This window comes from Pteronotus mesoamericanus, unplaced genomic scaffold (genome assembly GCF_021234165.1).
Source record: "Pteronotus mesoamericanus isolate MK-2021 breed Mesoamerican mustached bat unplaced genomic scaffold, CSHL_Meso_final scaffold_125, whole genome shotgun sequence".
NCBI classification, from domain to species: domain Eukaryota; kingdom Metazoa; phylum Chordata; class Mammalia; order Chiroptera; family Mormoopidae; genus Pteronotus; species Pteronotus mesoamericanus.
In genome coordinates, this window is record NW_026555304.1 from 3,891,762 (window position 1) to 3,913,564 (window position 21,803).

The following is a 21,803-nucleotide window of genomic DNA, read 5'->3' on the forward strand; positions in this document are numbered from 1 at the left end:
ACCCGGCCACTTGTGGTGTGGCACTGGGACCTGTGAGATGGGGTGTGGGGACCTGCTTGGCCATTGGTCATGTCCCTCGGTCTTATATATTCCCTCATCTTAGAGGGGGCTCTTGCCAATGTGCAAGGTCAGGGGAACCATGGTGACTACAGGACCCCATCCTCAGGGACAGAGGCACTATGTGGGTTTTCCCTTAAGTGCACATACACTGAGGGCCTTTGTTCTCTGTGGTCTGATTTCAGGTCATTGAGGCCACCATCGAGAAGCACAAACATAACAGCCAGACCTTCAAGGCCTTCAGCTGCTCCTTCAGCCTGGAGGAGGACCCCTCCCTCCCTCCAGACCCACCTGTGAGCATCAGATCCCTGGGGGCTGTGGGAGGGATCTTCTGCCTACTTCATGAATCTCACCTAGATGGGCTTGTGGCTGCAGGGAGCCAGTGCCCACCACAGCTTCCCAGACCTGTTATACAAGGGCTGGTGTCGAGGAGGGAAGCTGCCCTCTCATGCCAAGTTATCCTTATGCCCAGGACCAGGGGGCTAGCAGAGAGGTAATGGATGCTCTTTGCCCACTCTCTACTGACTACCCACATGGGGACCACTGTGCCTTGAGACCAGGTGTTACTCAGGCTCAGGAAGGAAGGATAGGCCTGGGTGAAGCTGCCGAACGAGGAGGTTCTTTGTCTCATGTGAACCTGGGCATTGTAATCTTATCAGTAGGGCAGTTCACTGGTCTCCATGCAAAGCCACTTGGGGTTGGGGGTAGTGGGGAGTCGGGGTTGCAGCCATCCCTTGTCTCTTGGGGGCAACCTGGGGCCTTGGGCACTTCCTCTGTCTGGGCTTCAGAGTGAGGCTACCTCATTCCATGCTCCCCATCAATCGTGTCCCTGATGGTGGCAGATGCCCAGTCCAGCCTGGCCCAGCAGCCCGAGACCCAGATGTCAGGCCTGGTTGGACTTTTCTATGGCCAAACTGCATCTCAGCATGCAGGCCCTTTTTTATCTACTTAATATTTATATCAATCTACTTCCTTTTTTTTCTGCTTTCTGGACTATTTTGAAAGAAAACTGTATCACTCCTAGACAGGGAATGTACTGTCCCCTGTCTTGAACAGAGATGACCTGGAAGCAAACCACCCCCTACGCCAGCCATTAAAGTTAGCACAGAGGTCAAGCCTGGCAGTAGAGGGCAGATGCAGAGCTACCCACAGGATGCCAGAAGGCAGAGCTAGAACTGGGGCTGCCTCCCTGTGGGGCTGTGATAATCAGATTGAGAGCAGGGGTCATCCCAACACTGCATTGGACTTTAGCATGTGGCCATGGAACCTCTACTCATGCCAGCTGTCTCTGTCCCTTTCAGATGGCGAGTGCCAGCTCTGAGGAGGCTGTGGTGGAGGCTGACAGTAGAGGGAGTACTGCAGGGGTAAGTGACTCACCAGCAGAAGCAGGAGGCAGAGGATTGGGTCAGACTAGGGTAGCCTGGAGGGTGAGGTCAGATCAGGGTGTCCTTGGCTGGGGGGAACACAGTGGGCCCTGAATGTCGGTGTCCTTGGGTAGGTAGAAGTCCCAGCTGAGCTCTGGATACCTGAGCTCTTCTCCTCGTGTGAAATAGGCTGAACAGATGCAAACTAAGGCAGTGCCCAGCCTTAAAAGGCCCCATGGACTAGGGATTCAGGCAGGCAGGCAGAGGACCCATCAGGAGGGCCCGCAGGTGTACTATCAGGGAAGGCTTCTTGGAGGCAGCATCTGATCAGTCAGTTAGGTCTTGGAGGATGGAGGGAGGCTCTCAGTGCTGGCCCAGGAGGATGGGTCCAGGGAGGCATTTGTGCCTAACTAAGACCCCTATCCTGAGCCTGCTCACCTTCCTGTCGCCTGGGCAGTATAGTGCAGGCAGGGAAAACATGGCCAGGCTCCTTTTCGGAACAGCTAGGAACATCATGAAAAGCAACTCACACACCCAAGCATCAAACATGTAACTGCCTGGAGCAAAGGAGGAAACAACAGGTGGGACCTCTGCACCTCACATGTAGGTGTGTGAGGCACTCTGTGATCTGCACCTTTGCCTTTAGCAAGGCAGGCATCTCTGACAACCTCCATGACAATCTCCTGCACAAAGTGCTGCCTCCCACACCGGGCAACTTGGCTGGGGAGCTGAGCTGGATCCCATGTAAGGCCCTCTACCATCTTGCAATTGTGTGACCCTGTTCTTTGTTGGGTGCACTTCCCAGGGTGAGTCCACAGGCAGCTGGAGACAGGCTTGAGTCCTGAATTCAGGGTGGAACCTGCGGGCCCATTGTCAGGGAAACAAGGCTGGAGAGGACTTGACCCCAAGACAAGGAGACAGGATCACGAAGTGGGGTTGGTAGGTGGGGCAGGTGAGGCCTTCTCAGCTATTCAAAGGGAACTGAAGGCCATGTTTAAAAATTTTTTTTAAAGATTTTTATAGAGAGAGGGGAAGAGAGGGAGAGAAACAGCAATCACTTACCTTTCACATGCCCATGCCCCCAGCCAGGGACCTGGCCTGCAGCTCAGGCATGTCTCCCCACCTGGAATCAAACCCAGGCATGTGCCTGCACCTGGATTCTAACTGGTGAACTTTTGGTTCACAGGCAGGCACTCATTCCACTGAACCACATGAGCCAGGGTATGTTTTAAATGTTTTACCCCATAGAGTAGGGTCTCAGCAAGTGTCTCTCCCCCCACCACCCCCTCAACCATGCCTTTCCCTGGGTAGGAACATGAGAAGCAGTTCAGATACCTTCCAGTCACACTGGTGCCCCTCCAATTGATCACCCAACTCCTTTGATAGGTGAGAAGTTTGGGGGTCTGCCCAGGACACACTTTGATCAGCAGAGCTGCTGGGTGGTAATGGCTATACTTGTCCAGGTAGATGCACAGACCCCCTCTGCCTTCTCCTGCCCTGGAGCTTAGCCTTCCAAAGAATCTGAAGCATCCCTGACTTGCTGGATGCTCAAGGTCACAATTCAAGTTCAGTCCTTATCCCTGGCCTTCTACCCACCCCCAATCCTGGGCTGGCCCCCAATACAAACAAACAGCAACAGGCAATCTACTTGGGGCCTGGTTCATGTGGTCTGGCCAAGTTTTCTCATTGGTGTCTCCTGTGAGCAGAGATTTTGGTGGACCCAGGGCAACTGTGTACGTAAACCTCTGGCCTTGCGGAAAAAGACTCAGATGTGCTCAGTGGACATTTGTGGAAGGTACCCAAAAGTGGGTTTTAATTCTGACACCAAAATGAGTGATCTTTGATACAATGTGTCAGACATAAGCTTTTTCTTAGCATATTTGGAGAGGAAAAGTGATCCCATTCATGGGATGCTACTCTGATTTCCTGGTATTCTCAGACGCAGTCCCCATAAACCCTTCTCTCCTAAGAGAGGCTGAACACTACTCAGGAAGTTCTGCAAGATGGTCTTGCACAACCCAGAGTCTTCCCACTCTTCTAGTTGTGTCACTCTCTGCAGAAGCATAGAAACATCACAATGCAATACTCCTTCCGCCTTTCCCCCTAGGCCCAGACCCACCACGGTGACACAGGGACCTCTCCCTGGAGCTGAGTGAGCTCCCACCACAAGCTCCTTGAATAACCTCAGTGTGCACAAAGCTTGCACTGCCCTCTACCCCTCACCTATCTACAGGGCTCCTGGATAGAGCTGTCTGCAGGGGCAGAGGGCCGGGCCTGAGACCAAAGCCTGTGTCCGCACCTGGGACCAGAGGATAGCTGTGTGACTCCATCCTCAGTGCTGGTTTTCAAGGTTTCTCTTTGAGATCTAATTCTTACTGAATGTGACTCCTACTTCCCTGCTGTGTAACCAAATTTACTGAAGAGAAAATGCTGAGTGAAACAGATCCATACTGGCACACTCAGGATGCTCTGGGTGGACTCACTAGGCTGTGACCACAGAAGCTAGTGCTGCACCTCCCAGAGAAGACTTGGTCCAGGCCTCTCCCTATGTTGACATCCAAACAGAAAATATGAGCTGCTCCCTTTGAGCAACCTGTCGGATATCCTCGCTCAAAAAGAAAGGAGGATTGACCAGAAAGACCTGTGCCTGAGATGCTGGTGGGCTCCCTGACCTTTAGCCACTTAGTCATCAGCCGTCTGCCAATCCTACCAGACTGCAGTGTCAAAACTATCTTCAGGAATTGCCTCAAGGGTCTTTGATGGTGGGCCACGGTGCACAGCACCAAGGAAGCTGACACCCAGCCAAGACCCCGTCTGAGCACCTCACTCAACTCAGCTGCTGCGCTGGTTGGTGGGAAGAGTTGCCTGACAAAGGATAGTGGGTGGAATACTCCTCCAAACCCCTCCCTCAAGCCACCCTACTCTGGAAACTGCTTTCTGTCCCTCCAGCCAGGATGGTGTCCCTGCTGGCCATCAGGGGCCACGCTTCTGGCTGCACACCTCAGCCCCACAACTGCTTCTCCTCCATCCCATGTGGGTTGGCCCTACATTTCATCCCTTGGGGACACCCTGTTAGCCCCCTTGGCCTCCCTGTGTTCTCAGCTGCCATGCAGTGCTGCCCATAGTGGCCCGAGAGCTATGGTTATGCCTTTGGACTGAGGCTCATGTCTGGGCTTACAGGCAAGATAGTAGGTCTAGCCACCCTACTGCCAACCACTCCTTTCTCCTGGCCCTCCATGTTCTCACCTGGAAAACAGGGACAGTAGATTTGCCCTGTATATCAGTGAAGGACATGGGTTACCTAGCCATGGCAGACCCCTAGATGGCCTTTTTTCTCCTCTTTTTTCCTTCCGTGGGCCCCACACCCTTCCTCTTCCTCTCTCCTCATATCTGGCCCTCAGCAATCCTGAGAGATGGTCTCCAAAGAAGGAGGTCCAAGTGGGTTTCAGTGTGGCTGGTGGCCGAGGCCAGAGGTGGCCTCAGAGAGAACACATGGCTTATGGTGTCTGTGATGCCCATTCTCCTCTTGGCAGGTTCTCTGTGGGATAAATTGAGAGGAGCTCTCTTATACCCAGTGTCTATGGGGGCAGGGGTTCATGGCACAGAGGAGAAGCTGGGGCCTTGGGCAAAGCAAACATCTCCCTCACCCTGAGAGGAGCCAGCTTGCAACTGGGCTCCTCTTTCTAGAATGGTGCAGGCCTCACAAAGGTGGGACCCATGGGATTGGGGTGAGGGTGTAGGGGGCTCATGAGTGGAGCCCACACAGCTGGGAAGTACAGGTCAGAATTTGCATCAAGATCTCAGTATTAGTCAGCTCAAGCTTCTGTAACAAAATACCACGGACCAGGTGACCTAGACCACAGATAGTTATTCTGTCTCAGATCTGGAGGCTGGAAATTTGCTCCTTGGCCCTAGGAAAGCACTCTAACACATGTGCCCAGTGAGGAGTGTGTCTCAAGCTCCAGGACCCACAAAAGACAGAGAGTGGGAACAAGAGTTACATGACCAGATGCTCTGAGAGGACATCCCAGTCCCCGACTCTGAGTCCCTGGGCAGATCAGCCACCATCTCTCCCAGCATGGGCTCCAATGGCTATCTTTTCAGACACAGTAGGTTAAGTAATTGACTTCTGTGTAGCGCCAGTTGTCCAAAGCATATAGTTCTGGATATACTTAGAGTCTCACTCTGTGTGACAGCAGGGTAGCCTCTGGGGAGAAGGCTAGGCACACAGTGGCCTACAGAACTCCTGCTTCACTCCCTGGTCTACATCTGGCTTTTTTGCCCTGTGTGTGTACTGCCCATGTATCACACAGCCACCCCCCATGTTCTGAGAAGCTGACCTCTGCCTTTTGACCCCACAGCTCGAGCCCAGGAAAGGGTCATCTAAGACTAGGCGTGACAAGGAGAAACAGGGCTGCAGGAGCTGTGGCGAGACCTTCAACTCCATCACCAAGAGGAGGCACCACTGCAAGTCGTGTGGGGTGGTGAGTCTGGTCAGGAGGAGGCTGGTCCTGGGCAATCTCATTCCTGGTGCCTCTTCCCAGCCTTCTTTCTGTTCATGCAGACCCCTGGGCCCTGGACCCTCCAGCCTCAGGGTCTCTGCACTCCAGCAAGGCTCCTGGCCCACATTACCTGCAGTGAGGCCCTTCCCCTTTGCCCACTGTGTTCCTTCTCTCCTGGCCTTGTGACCCTTCTAGCCTCTCCAGGACAGTCATTTGTCCCTGGGAGGTAGGGTCACAGGTGACCTGGCAGGTGACCTCTCTCTGGCAGGTCATTTGTGGGAAGTGCTCTGAGTTCAAGGCAGAGAATAGCAGGCAGAGCCGAGTTTGCAGAGAGTGTTTCCTGACACAGCCAGTGGCCACTGCAAGCCCCAGCCCGGAGGTGCCCGCCGAACCCAAGCAGAGCATGGAGGTGGGTACCCTGGAGGCTCCCAGACCTGAGTTACCCACTCTGGCAGCCTTGGCAGACTGTGCTCCTGGATCTGCTAGCTTCCCAAGGACCAGGATTGATTGGCTCTGTGGGGCCCACAGGTCTCCAGAGCAGTCAACAATGTAATTCCTAATATCATGCCTACGTGTGTTGGGCTTCTCAGGGTCTGGTCACAGCCAAAGGCTTGGAAGTCAGTTGCACACAGGAGTTAGATGGTGTATTAGTTCAGGCTCTGTGGCAAGTACTACAAGCAGAATAAAGTTTTATTCTTCACCACACCCCAAATTGTGGGTTCCTGCCATTGAGTCATGATCCTGGGGGCTCAAAGTCTAAGGTCAAGGTGTGGACATCATTGGTTTTTCCTGAGGCCTCTCTATGACTTGCAGACAGCCACCTTCTTCCTGTGTCCTCACACAGTTGTTCCTCTGTGTGTGTGTGTGTGTGTGTGCGCGCCCTTCTTTCCTCTCCTTATAAGGACACCAGTCATACTGGATTAGGACCCACCCTAGTGACCTCATTTTTACTTACCTCCTTAAAGGCCCCATTTCCAAATATAGTCACTCAGAGGGTTAGAGCTGCAAAACACGGATTTGGGGTCACACGATTCAGCCATAGCAGATGGGAACAAGTGTCATCTTCACTCATGGTTACCATGATTGGAGGCCTGGTGGGGAGATGCTGCCTGTGCCCTGTGGAAGCCATTGGAGGCCAGGAGCAGAGATGGCACCAGCTTCCTCCTTATCTCTTGCCTTCCTGAGGATAGCCACTGCCTTTGTGGTCCTCTTTCAAAGGCACAGTCCCTATTATATGGAGTGGCAAGAAAATGGAAAAGAGAAAACGTGTCTTTCCCAAAAAATGCATTTTTCCACTCTCTGCATGTAACATAGTCCATGGTTCTAAAGCCAGATTCATGTTGGGGTCTCCTGGGAAGCTGTTTATAAGTTTGGCTTCCCTCCCACGATGTTGCAAGGAGAAGGTCCAAGTAGGCCATAGCTGTGGCTGGAGCCCTACCTGAGTGTCTGTCACAGAGATCAAATGCAAAAATAACAGAACCAAATATAGAATGATATTAACAGAGGAGCCCCTCTCATGGCCCTGCACTTTCAACACTGAGTGTCTGGAAGACCCAGGTCTGAGCAGGGACCAGCTCTGCCAGATGTGTCTGAGATGCTTCCAAACGACACAGGAGTTGTGTTCATGATTGCTCTGAATGTGTCAGAGAGGGGGAGGGGCATGCGTGGTGTATGGCACGTGTGTGTTGGTGTGTGTGTGAGTGTAAGTATGCATGTGTGTGAATGAATGTGTATGGATGTGCACGGGCAAATGTGTATGTGCATGTAAGTGTGTATATAAGTATGCATGTATGCGTATGTGTATATGTGAGTGTGAGTGGGCATGCATGTGTGTGAGTGTGTGTGCATGTATGTGTATGTGAGTGTGTATGTATGTGTGAATGTGTATGTGTGCATGTGTGTGTGTGAGTATGTATGTGTGTGCATGTCTTTGTATGTGGACCTGTGTATTTGAGTATGTGTGTGTTGTTAACCAATGGTCATTGGTGTCAATTTAATGATAACAGAAACCCCCAATTTGGGGTGTGGTGAAGAATAAAACTTTATTCAATGCAGAACAGCTCAATTGTGATACAGCACAGCTGTGAATGCAGCACGGCTATACGCCAGTCCCCTGGCTAGAGAGCTCTGCTCTGTGCCAATCTATTCTGGTCTGTGCTGGTCTGCTCCACTCTGATCTTGTGAGACAGCTTCAGCATTTCAGCCCAGCCAGCTTTAGTCCTGGATATAAAGGGAAAATGCAGGACAGGGTCCCCAAACCACAGGGGAGCTGGCTTATATAGAGAGCCAGCTCCCCTGCCCCTGGTCCCTGATTGGTCTGTCCCCATGTAAATGAGGACTCCAAATCTTTGCAGTTTGATCGGTCCAGAAGGCACTGTCCTGATTGGTGAGAATAGAGCTGCTCTGGTTGGTCAGAGCTGTGCAGGTCTGATTGGGTGGGGAAAGCCTCAGTCCTATTGGTTGAAATAGGATTCTAGGAACTCTTTTATAAGGTCTGGCTCAGATGACAGGAATGCAGTGCAGGCAGGCAGTTTAGTGCAGGCTTTTGTGAGAGAGCCCCCTGTACAGAAATGGCTGCTAAACCTTTTTTTTTTTTTTAATTTGAGTTCAGTTAGCCACCAGAATCCCTTCTTAGTAGCTGTCTTCTTTCTCAGAGTCCACAGTGTGTATGTGAATGTGTGTGTGAGCCTGTGTCTGAACATCTGACTCACAGCGCTTTCCTGGTGAGTTGTACTCTGACTCCTGCTGTTTTATTTTTTCCTGTTTTACCTTATACCTGTCCTGATCCCACTGGTGGCTTCATTTCCTAGGGGCTACAGCTTAATGCAAGTGTCCTTATGGTGACCCAAGGAAGGGTCAGCTGACTCATGTCCTAGTCCAATTTGTCTTCCCTTCCTGCTTCAGTCCCCGGAGGCAGCCTTGGCACCCTCCATGAGAGCAATGTCAACAGGAAGACTGCACTTGACCTAATCTCTGTGTCCCCAGAAGCCAGCCTCCACGGACCCCCAGCCCAGCCTGCTCTGTGGCCCTCTGTGTGTATCAGATGATGGCATGGCCTAGAATAAGGTTTGAACCACCATTCCCACATTGGACCTCCTGGAACTGGGGATGTGCTGAGAGTCTGCTGCTTCTGCAATCCAGAGCCTCAGGCCTATCTGCCCAGGGGGCCCAGACCATGCTCCCTGGGACCAAGTCTTGCAGGTGGCTCATGTAACCTTGGGGCCTCAGTTTCCTGGCTGCCCAGTATCACTTTTCTGCTGCTCACTTGTGGATGGTGTTATTTGGTGACACCAGGACTCCAGAGGCTGGGGTGCTGACTCTCCTTTCCTTTGCTACAGGACAGTGGGCCACCATACACCATCCCCCTCTCTGACTGCACAGTGACAGCGCCGAACCTGGCATGCAGGCCGGACGCCGGGCATGTTTGACAGCCGCAGCAGGCCCAGCGGTGCTTGTGGCCAAGTTTCCCATCCGCCAAGGTGCAACATTGGTGGCTGGAGGCCCTGAGCACAATCACCATGGGAACCCAGCCCAGGCTAGCCCAGGGGCCCTGAAGCTCCAGGCCTCAGCAGCCCCAGGAGCTAAGTTTTGGCCATATCTCTAGCTCTGCAGCCTCAGCAGCAGGGTCTGTGCTCACCTGGAAGGTGGCCATAGAGGCCATGTGCAAAGGTGAAGTGTGCCCCAACTGCCACAGGAAACTTGGCCCTGGAGGATCCCTCTGCTTCAGTAGGAGGAAACTGAGGCACAGAGAAGGGTGGTCGCCTGTCCTGGGACTCCTGACACATCTCGGAGTAGAGCCCAGCCTCCACTCTCAGGCCCAGCAGTGTGGCTCAGAGAGGATTGCAGGGCAGCTGTCAAGTAAACCCTGTCTGGTAGTGGGGAGCTCTGAAGGCAGAAGGAATGTCAGCAATGCTGCCCAGGGACACCTGATGGACATCTGCATTCATGCCAGATGGTCTCTCCAGGCCACAGCCTGCATGTCCACACCATCTACACCATGTGAGCTGAGCTGTGACCAGTCCCCAGACTCCACCTCCTCTTCTGCCCACTCCTGGCTACCAGGCACACCATTGAGACCACGTTGCCTTGAAGCCACCACCCTGTGTGGAGCCACTCACAGAACAGGGCAAGTGGTGGGTCTGGACCAACCAGGAGGGACAACCTCATCGAGAAACTCTGTGGGAGGCCCACCCCAGTGTCATATGGGTGCCTGAGAGCAATGCCTGGAGGATAGTGCTTATCTGCATAAATAAATGCTGGCAGGCAGCAGGTGAGCACACCCTCAGTTTAGTGTCCCCCAAGGTTGGCCTGCTAGTGGTTAGGTGGGAGTTGAAGGTGACAGAAGGGCATAGTGACCCAGGTCTGGATAGATGCAATGAGTGGAGATGGAGACAGGGCCCCACATCCTCAACAGGTGTTGATGCAGACCCCTGCAACAGGCACCCAGAGGCCAGCAGCCAAGGCAATGTGGGGACCCCCCACTAACTGTCTCCATATAGACAGGACCTGTGTGGCTGGAGCTTCCAGCTTTTCAAGAGACTCAGGTGTTCTTATGAAATATCCTTACAGATATTAGCAAATCTTGCAAAATTTGAAATCTTGGTATGGACAGACAATGGGCAGCTGGAAAACAGGGATAGAGCATGCCCCCAGGGTGGATGCTCAGCCCAAGAGCCTGGTCCCATGGACAGCCAGGATCCGAGCTCATTTTGGTCACAGGCTGCCCCTACTTTTTCCAGAAGTGGAAGCTGAGGTTCAGAGAATCGGAGGAGGGCTTCAGCCACACAGAGATCTGTGCTGCACCCTTTTGTGGGCTGACCTTCCTAGGGTCTCCCCAGGGATCACTGGTTGAAGGCATCTCTCCTTTCCTGGTACCACTGGACAGGAAGAGCTGGGAGGAGAAAGCTTCCCATCCTGGGGGCTCCTCAGACTGCCCACCCCATCAGCTCTCACTCATTCTGCATCCATAGGAGTGAGGGCTTAAGGCAGTGGCCTTCTGTGCCCCCAGAGGCTGCTGCCTGCCCAGCCTGTAAGTCAAGTCACCCTGGTAACAGATCCAGGGGCTATGGATGGAGTATGGAGTGCATCTGAGCAGAAGGGTTTCCACAGTGGCAAGAGTAGAGATAAAAAGAAAGGAGAAAGTGAAGGAGTAGGAAAATGGGGACTCTTTGGCAGAAGGTCCTACATGGTGATCAGAGCCCAGGCCCCTGTCATGGGTTCCAGAGGGGTTGCTGACTGCTCTGCCTGGAGAAAACACATCCCCACTTGGCCCAGAGTGGATGCTGGTCATGTCCCCCACAGTCCTGGGAAGAGGAAGGAGCCAGCCTCCATGTGGGCCTGCTGCAGCCAGGCGCCTGGCCCAGCTGCCTAGCCCAGCCACCCACTAAAAAGAATTATGCCCCACACAGCACCACAGCAGTAGTGCTACTGAGGCCCAGGGAAGGAAATACACTTGCCCGAGATCACACAGTAACTTAGGGACCCAGTGGCAATCACTCGTCCACTTTTTATCTATTCATTTCATGCAGCAGGCACTGCTAGCAGAGCTCCTATGTGCCAGGTACTGGGGGGCCAACCCCTTGGATTTCCGGGACTGGAAGATTGGATGATGCCCTGTAGCCTCTGGCCCGACACACTTCCAGCCCATTTTCTCCTGCCTCCCTCCCCATGTGCTCCAGCTAGTGGGCCTTCAGAACACACTTTCTCCTTGCCACCTTGAGGCCCTTGTACATGCTGTTCTTTCACTGTTCTGCAGGACTTTGCAAGACTGCTCAGTGCCATCTCCACAGAGAGCCCTTGCCCCAGTCTCTCTACTTTGTGTTTGGGTATTTGCCCTCTAGTTTAACACCTCCCCGTCTAGACTGAAGTTCTGAGATCAGGATGCAGCACCTACAACAGTGCCTGGCATATAGAAGGTGCTCAGTTACTATCTACCAGCAGCCTTGTATGGCCCCTGAGCACTTTAGGTCTGGAATCCTCATTTTACAGATGGGAAAATGAAGGCTCAGAGAGAGGTGGTGGATGCCTGAGGTTGTAAAGGCCTAGTGCTCTCTTGACTCCCCAAGGTCCCCAGGTCTCAGGGACCCAGAGCCAGTTCCTCCTAGGATGTCTGGTCCCATTGCAGAGATCGGCACAATGAGACCCAGAGGAGCTGCCTCGCCCCAGAACACTAGCAGAGGGGGCATTTGGACGCAGGTGGGTTTGACTTGCAGCTGTGCCCACCCACCTCTCTCTTAGGGGAGAGCAGGTCACCACTGTGCACAGTGAGGTGGCAAGATCAGCCCCCTAAAGTCCCAACTTACCCTCAGCCCCAGAACCCAGGTCTTGGGGGACTCAAACCCTTATCACTGTCCAAGGAGCCTCTCTACTTCATGGGTCTGATGAGGCCTGGGAATCCAAGTTCTTTTGAGAAACCATGTTGAGCATCCAGGGAGGAAGGAAGGCTCTTCCTGTCCTGGAGCTGCTTGGAATGTGTCTGCAGACATGATTCCACTGGATGATCTCCCTGGGTGTACCAGCTACCAACTGTGAGTCCAGGTGGTCCGAAGAGGTCCCAGGTGATCCTTGGCGGTTCTAGGTGTTTCCCAGGGGCTCCAGTTGGTCCTTGAGAGGCTCGAGATGATCCCAAGGGATTTCACATAGCTCTTGAGGCATCCCAGGTGGTCCCCAGTTGTTCCAAGTGGTCCTGAGGGGCTCCAGGTAGTCCTGAGAAAGCCTGCCACTCCCTTTCCATACTCTTTCTCACCAACACTGCTTTCCCATTTACAAGGGAAAAAGATGAAAGTTGGGGGTGAGGGGTGGTCCAGGAGGTGGGTGGGAACAAGGTAGGTATGGGGAACAGTCCCACCTCACATTCTGCACATGTCCTCCTGGTCGCCTGCCCTCATCTCTAACCAGATTGACCTCTGGTGTCAGTGCCCTGCTCATAGGTGCAAAGCTCTGATGGAAGGCCCTTGGCACCTGTGCCACCTCCTGACTTTCAGGTTTCTTTCTGTTGAAGCCCGGGTATGCTCAGGCCCCTGCCATCTGGGTCTTGGTGTCACCCCTGTGGGAGCATCCCAGGGGTCCCTGAGAGAGTAGGATACCCATGCTTTTCCATTAGCCCTGTCCCATACTCCCAATGCCCACACCCCACCCCATTTCCCCTGCCGCCCCTCCCCATCCCTGCCCCATGCTGCCCCAAGTTAGACTTGGCCCTCTCTGATCAGCGGGCCTGAAGACATGAGAGCCATGCCTGCGAAATTTCCTGCAGAGGAGAGGAGCTTGTGGCTGGAGTGAGTCACCTGGCCCCAGGGATCCTGAAAAAGAGATGAATCGAACCTCACCTTCCTGTGTCACAGGCTGTTGGCCAGTTTTCCAACTCCTTGCCCCAAGGTTGGTCCAGATTGCCCATGTGACCAAGACAGCTCCCTGCCACAGTGGGTAGCCCCAGTCAGCACTGCTGTGCTCAAGAGGGCATCCTGGAACCCAAAAGAAGGGCCCCCTGTGGGCCCAAACCAGGATGGGGAGCAGAGGCAGGAAGAAAACCATCTCTGACTTCACCTGACACAGGTGTGTGAAAATAAAGCATGTTTGGAGTCAGATTTCATGTTCACTGCGGCTCTGACCCACCCCCAACAAGACACCGTTTACAGGGACCAGCCTACACCCTCCATAATGTTCCTGCCTTAGTTCTATCTCCCCACCTGAATCCAAGCTGGCAGTATCTCTGCAAGGGACAACTCTCTAACCTCTACTGTCAGGCCCAGGCTTGCTTGGGAGCCCAATCTTCAGGACTCCAGCTCTGCCCCTGTAAATGGGCACATGTTTCCTGTGCATCCATCCCGGACACAGAGCTCCATTTCCCAGTGCCTTATCAAAGCTCAGAGAGCGAATGATGCTACCCAACAAATAACATCTGCCCCCAAAGGGGAATAAGAAAACTGATGACAACTGAGCAGTCCATCCACTTCTAGAAAAAATATAATTGGGTCTTTTCCAAGGCCATTAGTTCCCAGAGGCAAGGAGTGGCCATTGATTGTGTGTGGCCATAAGCCCAGAGTCCTACAGTGTTTTTTCCTCTGTCTTCCCAAAAACCTCAGAGGAAGTAGCCATCATCCTCACCTGACTTACAGAGGGGAAGACTGTAGGACACAGAGGGACTCTGTCCTAGGTGGTCCCTAGAACCTTAGAATGGAGGTTTATGTTTTAGGTGGGTCCCCAGTAGTTCAAAATGAGGGGCTTGTGCCTTAGGTGGGAACCCAGTGGCTCAGAGCAAGGAGTTATGTCTAAGGTGGGTCCCTAGTAGGCTGAGAATGGGGGGCTTGTATCAGGTGGGTCTGCAGTGTTCAAGAAGGGGGCCTGTGTCTTAAGTGCTGCAGATGGAGACAGGGTCCAGGCTCTTGATGGTAGTGAACAAAGAATTGAGCAGACTACACAAAGATAAATGAAGCAAGCAAGAGAAAGTTTCTGGTATCATAACTGATAAATCCTTTGAGAAACAGAAGAAAGCCTAAAACCAGGAACACCCATCAGAGCCAATACCGAGCATCAAAATATCCAGGAAAATAAGTGGAAAACCTAACAATTAGGGTCCACTTAATTAGGGAGAGACCAACCCCTTAAATGTCCCCATACCTTTCTGCAGCTGAAGTGGTCAGGCAAAAAGACAGGAAAAATCCAAGCCGGTAAAGAGGAATGCCGTGATCTGTTGTACTTATAATTTTAACATAGCAAACCAAGGTGAAAAACCACTGGGCAGAAAGCACATCATTATAGTATGTTAGGAGTCATTTCAAAAGTTCCAAGTCAATTCTTTCTTTGCTCCTAGTAGCTAAACTGTTCCTTACTTCCAGTCCTTGGCCTAATCATCAGAAGATGAGAGAAAAAAAGAAAAAAGGGACAGGGACTCTAATCATACAGAAAGTGTCAAGACTTGCGTTTTACCAATTAAGAGTTATGTGCAGAAATGGAAGTTAAACTAAAATATTTAATTACAAAGTAAACACACAAATTCCTTATAAATTCCAAAGTCAAAATCATCCCGGCTTACAAAATCCTCATTTCTTCCAGGAACCAAAGGGATAGAAGCTTCAGCCCTGGTTTTCTTGGTTTTATCATCCCAAGACATGCAAGTAGGCCATTATTGACCAGAGAATGGATTTCCTCTATTGAACAGCTACAGGTTTTACAGGGTTTTTACTTAAGCTTCTACACATATGATTTCCCACAGTCTTCCTAGATTGCCCACTCTGGGAGGAAACCACAATACTAATTATTATCAGGTGTCACAAGGTAATTCTCAGAAATCAGGATGCTGGCTGATGACAACTGTAGTGTCTCAGGATTTCCCATTCTATCTCCTGGCTCATTAGGTGGGTCTCCAGTAGCTAGAGCAGCAGTGTGTCTTAGATGGGTCCCCAAAGCTCAGAATGGGTTTCCCATATTTAGGTACATCTCCAGAACCTCAGAGTAGAGCTGGTATTTTGGGTGTTTCCCTAGTAGCCCAGAGCATGGGGTTTATGTCTGAAGTGGTCTCCAGTAGCTAAGAGTGGGAGCTCTTGTCTTAGGTGGGTATCCAGTAACTCAGAGACGGGGAAGGGACATGCCTTATGTGGGTCTAGTAGTTCTGATTGGAGGGTAGCATCTTAGGTGAGTATCCAGTAGTTCAGAGTAAGGGTTTGTGTTTTAGATGAATCCCCACTATCTCAGAGAAGGGGGTTATGTCTTAGGTTGGTTCCCAGTAGCTCAGGGAGGGGGTCCTCTGTCTAGGTGGATCTTTAGTAGATTAGTGCAGGGGTTCTGTTCTTAGGTGGCTCTTCAGTACCTCAAAGTAGGGAGGAGGCTTTGTTTAGGTAAGGTTCTCCCAGTAGCAGCTTCTGCTGCAGGTATTGAATGCAAAGAGTTTATTTGGGGGGTGACCAGAAAAAAAGTAAGGTAGTGGAGAGTGAGGCAAAGAAGGACAGAACACCAACACAGGTGTCCTGGGTTGAATGATGTTGCCCTAAAATTCATGTCTACCTGGAACTTCAGAATGTGATATCATATGGAAATAAGGTTCTTGCAGACATAGTTAGTTAAACTGGGGGTAATGTGGGTCCCCAAACCAGTGACTGGTATCTTTATAAGAGGAGAGGACACATAGGGAAGGCCAACTAATGATGGAGGCTGAGACTGGCATGTACAGAACATCAAAGGTCACTGAGAGTAGCCAGCAGCTGAAAGAGGCATGGAAGACTCCTCCCCTGGAGGTTTCAGAGGGAGCACAGCCTTGCCAACACCTTGATTTTGGATTCCTGGCCTCCAGAGTAATGAGAGGATGACTTTCTATTATTCTAAGCTGTTAAATTTGTATAGCAGACCTAGCAAGGTAACGCAGATTTTGTATTAGGAAGAGGGATGCTACTGTAACAAATACCTAAAAATGTGGAAATGGCCATGGAGTTGGGTAATGTGTATGTGCTGAAAGAGTTTTGAGGTGCATGATTGAAAATGCCTAGATTTCCCTGAAGAGACTGTTGGTTGATACATAAACGTTAAAGGTGATTCTGATGAGAGCGTAGAAAGTAGTGAGGAGAACATAGAGCAAGTTTCTGTTGTCTTAGAGAATACATATATCATCATGAACAGAATGTTGGTGGAACTATGAACATGAAAAGCACTTCTGCTGAGGCTTCAGATAAAAATGAGGAACAGGTTATTAGAAACTGGAGGAAGACCATCTTTGTTGTAAACTGGCAGAAACGTGGCTAAATTGTGTTCTAGTGTTGAGCAGAAAGTAGGAATTTTAAGGGATGAGTATTTAGCGGAGGAAATTTCCAAGCCAAGCGTGGGCAGTGTGGCCTGGGTTCTCCTTGCTGCATGTAGTGAAATCTGAGAGGAAAGAAATAAATTGGGGAAGGAACTGTTAAGCAAAAAGGAACCAGCACTTGATGATTTCGGAAATCCTTAGCCAGTTCAGATTGTTAAAATTAGAAAAGTCACTGTTCAGAAAGTGTGGTCTGAAGAGAACACCAAAGATGTTGTGGGAGAACCTTTTATTGAGGAGATTAGGCATGTGACTTGTGGGTCTACTCCACCATCTCAGTGGAATGCAGGAATAGAGATGGGGATACCCAGGAAAGATCTGTGGAGCCCCTTGTTTGATGGTGTGGACCCCTAAGAATTACACAGGAAACCAACAAGGTTGTTTTTTTTAAATCCTCCTCCAAGGACCTGCTTATTGATTGCAGAGAGAGAGATTGAGATAGATGAATGGATAGATAGATAGATAGATAGATAGATAGATAGATAGATAGATAGACAGATACACCGATTGGTTATCTCCTTTATGTGCCCCCACCAGGGATTGAGCCCCCAGCCTAGGTATGTGTCCTGACGGGGAAATGAACCTATGATCTTTCGGTGTATGGAATGATGCCCAAGCCACTGAGCAACACTGGCCAGGGCAAGACCAACAAGGTTTTTTGAGAATGTTACACCAGCAGAAACCCTGCCAGCCTGGATTGAGAGACACAGAGATAGATGAAGTGAAGGAAAAATATTTGAAGGGCAGAGCCATAAATGCAGAGGCAGAGGCCAAAGAAGGTGGGGCTGCAGCTGCTGCCAAAGCCCGAAAGAGCAGGGGAACTACCATGCACCCAGACGACAGAACATCAAGCCACAAAGGATTCTTCTCAGGCCTTGAAATCGAATGAAACTTCCACTGCTGGGTTTCAGATTTGCATTGGACCAGCAATTCTTTCCATTTTCTCCCTTTTGGAATGAGTTAAGAGGCTAGGAGATGTTGAGATGGGGGCATGTATTTTAAACGTGGGACCAAAATTACTTTTGATGGGGACAGAAGGAAGATTGTGGTGGGTTGAATAGTGTTTCCCCAAAATTCATGTCCTCCTGGAATGTCAGAATATGACATTATTTGGAAATAAGGTCTTTGCAGGTATAATTAATTGAGGTCATGCTGCATTAGGGTGGTCTCTAAATCTAGTGACTGGTGTCCTTACAAGAAGAAGGAGAGGACACACAGAGATGTGGTAGTGGAGGCAGGAATTGCAGTGAGCAGCTATGAGCCAAGGAGCCCTGAGGATTTGCCTGCTGTTTTAAGCTCCTTGGTTGATTGATTCCAGAGAGATAGATGATTAGATAGATAAAGAAAGAAAGAAAGAAAGAAAGAAAGAAAGAAAGAAAGAAAGAAAGAAAGAGAGAGAGAGAGAGAGAGAGAGAAAGAAAGAAAGAAAGAAAGAAAGAAAGAAAGAAAGAAAGAAAGAAAGAAAGAAAAAGAAAGAAAGAAAGAAAGAAAGAAAGAAAGAAAGAAAGAAAGAAGAGGGAAGCGGGGTGGGGGGGGGGCAGGGAAAGGGAAGGGAAGGGGAAAGTCAAGGAACATATAGCAAGGACTCATGGACAAAACCAAAGGGGAAGAGCTGAGGGAGGGAAGGTGGGAGGGGGCAAGGGAAAGAGGTGGGGGGAAGGCAGAGACAAATGTATTTAAAAAGTAAATAAATTAATTAAAAATAAAAAATAAAAAAAAGAAAAAAGAAAAAAAAAAAGAAAGAAGAAAGAAAGGAATCTTTGTTGCAGTGGCCCCAGGGCACTGATATACAAAGTGTGTTGTCAAGCAATTTAGGTCTGAAGGCAACTCGAGCTTGGCTGCAGGCAAGACAGGGTGCCCTCACTCCCAGCAGAGCCCTAGGAGCTGCCGTTGTTGACAATGTTGGGTTTTTGACCTGCCAGGATAAAGTAAAGCACACCCCTGGAAAAGCACCTGGTGTGTCCATGAGATGTTAGAGAGAAACTGAAGGAGGGTTTAAGGAAGCAGAAATGGGATGCTGTTAGGAAGTGAGGCTCATTCTATGTTTGAATATCAATACATTTTATTAGAAAGTGGGGGGAATGAAGGTAGGCAGAAACTGTAGTTGGTAACAAAGCAGTAGCCACTCATATTCCCAGGATGAAGACACTCAGTATATTATTGCTCTATGTTACCGTGTATAGCACATGCCCACGTTTTTGGCCCAAACGTTTAGGAAAAAAAAAACCTTTTGTTTTAATTCAATTATTTATTTGTTTGTTTGTTTGTTTGTTTATTATAAAGGGTATTATTTTGCATATGGAGATCGTTATAGCTTTCTAGAGCTACACTTTTTTTAAAAATTTTATTTTAATTTATTTTTTCAAATACATTTGTCTCTGCCTAGAGCTATACTTTTAATGCATAAACATAAATAAAACAATTAAAAACATTTATATAGACACGGAATTAGTACTACCCATGTATAATGTGCATCCTTATTTTTCCCTCAAAAATTTGGGCAAAAAAGTGCCCATTATACACAGCAAAATACAGCATTCGCCCAGTGACTTTGTGTTTTCTATGCCTAGACAAGATGCTAAAGTGGTATTGTTTCTCTGTCTCAAAGTGACCTTGTCTGCTGTTTATGTTCTGTGATTGTTCCTCTTTAATGGAAGAACCCCATGGCCCAGCTTTCTCACAGTGCTGAACCATCTACCTGAAGGAAAAGGACCTGGGGCAGTCACACAACGCAGGGATCCTAGTTCTCTGATTTGGAGTGGGCTGCTGGGGAGAAGCCCCACAGACACCCAAGATGAGATTGGGACAAGCTAGCCCAGTGCTCAGGCCCCATGGTGGCCCTCAAATTTGCTGACTATCCTTCCGTTGAAAGGCCCCTGTCTCCACTCTTGAACATGAGCTCCATGGCTGCTTAATGAACAGAATACAGCAGAAGTGACATTCAGGCCACAGCCTGGAGAAACTGGCAGCTTCCTCTTCCTGTCTGGGAATGCTGGCTCTCAGAAGCCAGCCACCATGTTGTAAGAAAGCTCAAACAACCCCTTGGAGAGGCATTTATGCCCTGGGATGACCCTTCTCCAGTGGAGCTCCTCCTGGACTACAGAGTCATGAGCAGAAATGCCTGTCACTATTCTAAACAGTGTTGTGGCTATGCAGCAACACCGAGTGCCTCTGCTTGGCCATATGTGTGGTCAGGTGAGCACATGGTTCCTGGTATGACACGTTGAAATGCTGGGAGAGTTACTCGTCCTGCTCTGGGACTCTGAGCCACAGGGACCTCCCTCAGAACTCTGAAGCTGCCAGCAGCCATCTCCCCTGGGTTGGTATTGGGTTTCTGTCCCTTGCAGCTGACTAAGGCGGCCACTCAGCAAACAGGACAGAGGCCTCAGTTTCTAACCTGTAAAATGAGAATAACAGAGCATTCCTGATTACTGCAGGAGTGCAGTTGTCAGTGCAGGGACTGAGGGGCCCAGAGCCAGTTATGCAGCCAGAGACTCAAAGAAGCCTCCTCCCACTTCACTGTCGGGCAGACTTGCCCCACCAATGAGAGCCCAATGCCCCTCCTACAAGAGCTGACTGTGGGCCCCACATACTGAACACACTGTGACGCACTCACATTTCATCCTTCTTCTACCCTCATAGGAGCCAGCATGCCCATTTTGCAGGTGTGGGAACAGAGACACTGAAAACCAGACCATCAGGCTCCAGAGCCCAGGCCTTGGGGAGAATGTTTGGGATGAGTTGTGTTGCTAGGAGCAGATCCTTCCCCTGGGCCTCAGTTTCCCCATCTGTGAAATAGAAGCCCTCCAAGCACCTCTCAGGGGACAGGTACCTGATCTGTCCATTTGGATGGCCTTGGTCAGACTTTCAGGCCTTGTGAGAGACCACCCTCTAAGGCTCCAGGAATATCGTTCCCCAAGGTGTGAGACAGGTCCCATGCCTTGGCCTCTGACATGCTGCCTGGGCAAAGAGCTTTGAGCCTCCGTGGGTATTGCCTGGGGGAGGTAGGAAGACACTGGAGCCCAAAAAGGAGCAGGACTTACCTAAGCCTGTCCAGCAGGGCAAGAAGAGTTGCTAAACCTCCTGAACCTAAGAGGCTGGTGACAGCCCAGTGGGCATGGGGTCTGTGGTGGGCAGTGGGGAAGCCAGCAGGGAGCATGGTAGAAAGGAAGAATGGAGAAGCAGGCTCCCACACTTCTCAGGTGACTTGGTCTCCCAGTGTGCTGGCAGGCAGCTACAGGGCATCAAAACTTAACTGGCTCATGAGCACTAAGTCTCTGCATTGCTCTTGACCAGCCTGTGCACTTCTTACTGACGGCTTACCTGGATGCCGCTGGGGCTGTGGAAATGCGCCTCTGCCCTCAAAGGGGGTTGCCCAAATCCTGTCATTATGAGTGAGCCCTCAGTCCTGAGTAATGTGTCATAATCCTAGCAAGCGAGTGATGTTGGACAGGACAGTTCCTACTCTTCGAGCCTCAGTTTCCCAATCTGTAAATGACAGGTCAGTCCATGTCTTTTCTTACAGGGGGCATTCAGAACCACACCATTAAAATCTTTATTAGTTTTCTGTTTTCTGTTTAGATAATAGATTCATGCCCGTTTGTAGAAAGTACAGACAACAAAAAGTTAAGAGGCGGGAAAACATAACCCACAGTCTGGCTGCCCAGAAGTGGTGGAGGAGTCCAGGGGAGCAGCCAGCCAGCCTTTGTCCTTTCAGGTAAACTGTGTTCCAGCTCCTGAGTAGGCCTGGCACACAAGAGGGACTGGTCGGACCTATTCTGTGAATATGTCACTTGTTTTTGCCCTCTGGGGAAGCACGTGGCCCTATGTGTCTTTGCTGCTTGTCTCCAAGTCATCACTTCAAACCTGTTGGCAATGGCTCCATGACACCTGGGGTAACTCAATTGTCTCCCTCTTGAAAGCCAAGGCAAGCCTTGCTCGTGCAGGCCTTTGGCTAGGGAGGACCACCCTATGGTCGGAGCTGGGCCCTGGTAGGGAGTAGGCTCTGGGCAGGGGTTACCTGCATAGGAATAGGATCTCTTCCTTGCGGAATGGCTTAGAAGACCTATGCGTGTAGAGGGTGCCAAACAGCCT

The 21,803-nt window shown here is 50.5% G+C and overlaps 1 protein-coding gene across 1 annotated transcript in view; it reads left to right on the forward strand.

The window, feature by feature from the left end:
* Nucleotides 1–9,527, forward strand: part of FGD3 (FYVE, RhoGEF and PH domain containing 3) — a 36,188-nt gene extending 26,661 nt beyond the window's left edge. The window contains 7 exon segments of the mRNA XM_054587935.1: nucleotides 243–350; nucleotides 1,359–1,421; nucleotides 5,783–5,905; nucleotides 6,192–6,302; nucleotides 8,909–8,977; nucleotides 9,262–9,436; nucleotides 9,439–9,527. Of these exon segments, the coding sequence (XP_054443910.1) occupies nucleotides 243–350; nucleotides 1,359–1,421; nucleotides 5,783–5,905; nucleotides 6,192–6,302; nucleotides 8,909–8,977; nucleotides 9,262–9,436; nucleotides 9,439–9,527 (738 nt within the window).
* The last annotated feature ends 12,276 nt before the right edge of the window (nucleotides 9,528–21,803 follow it).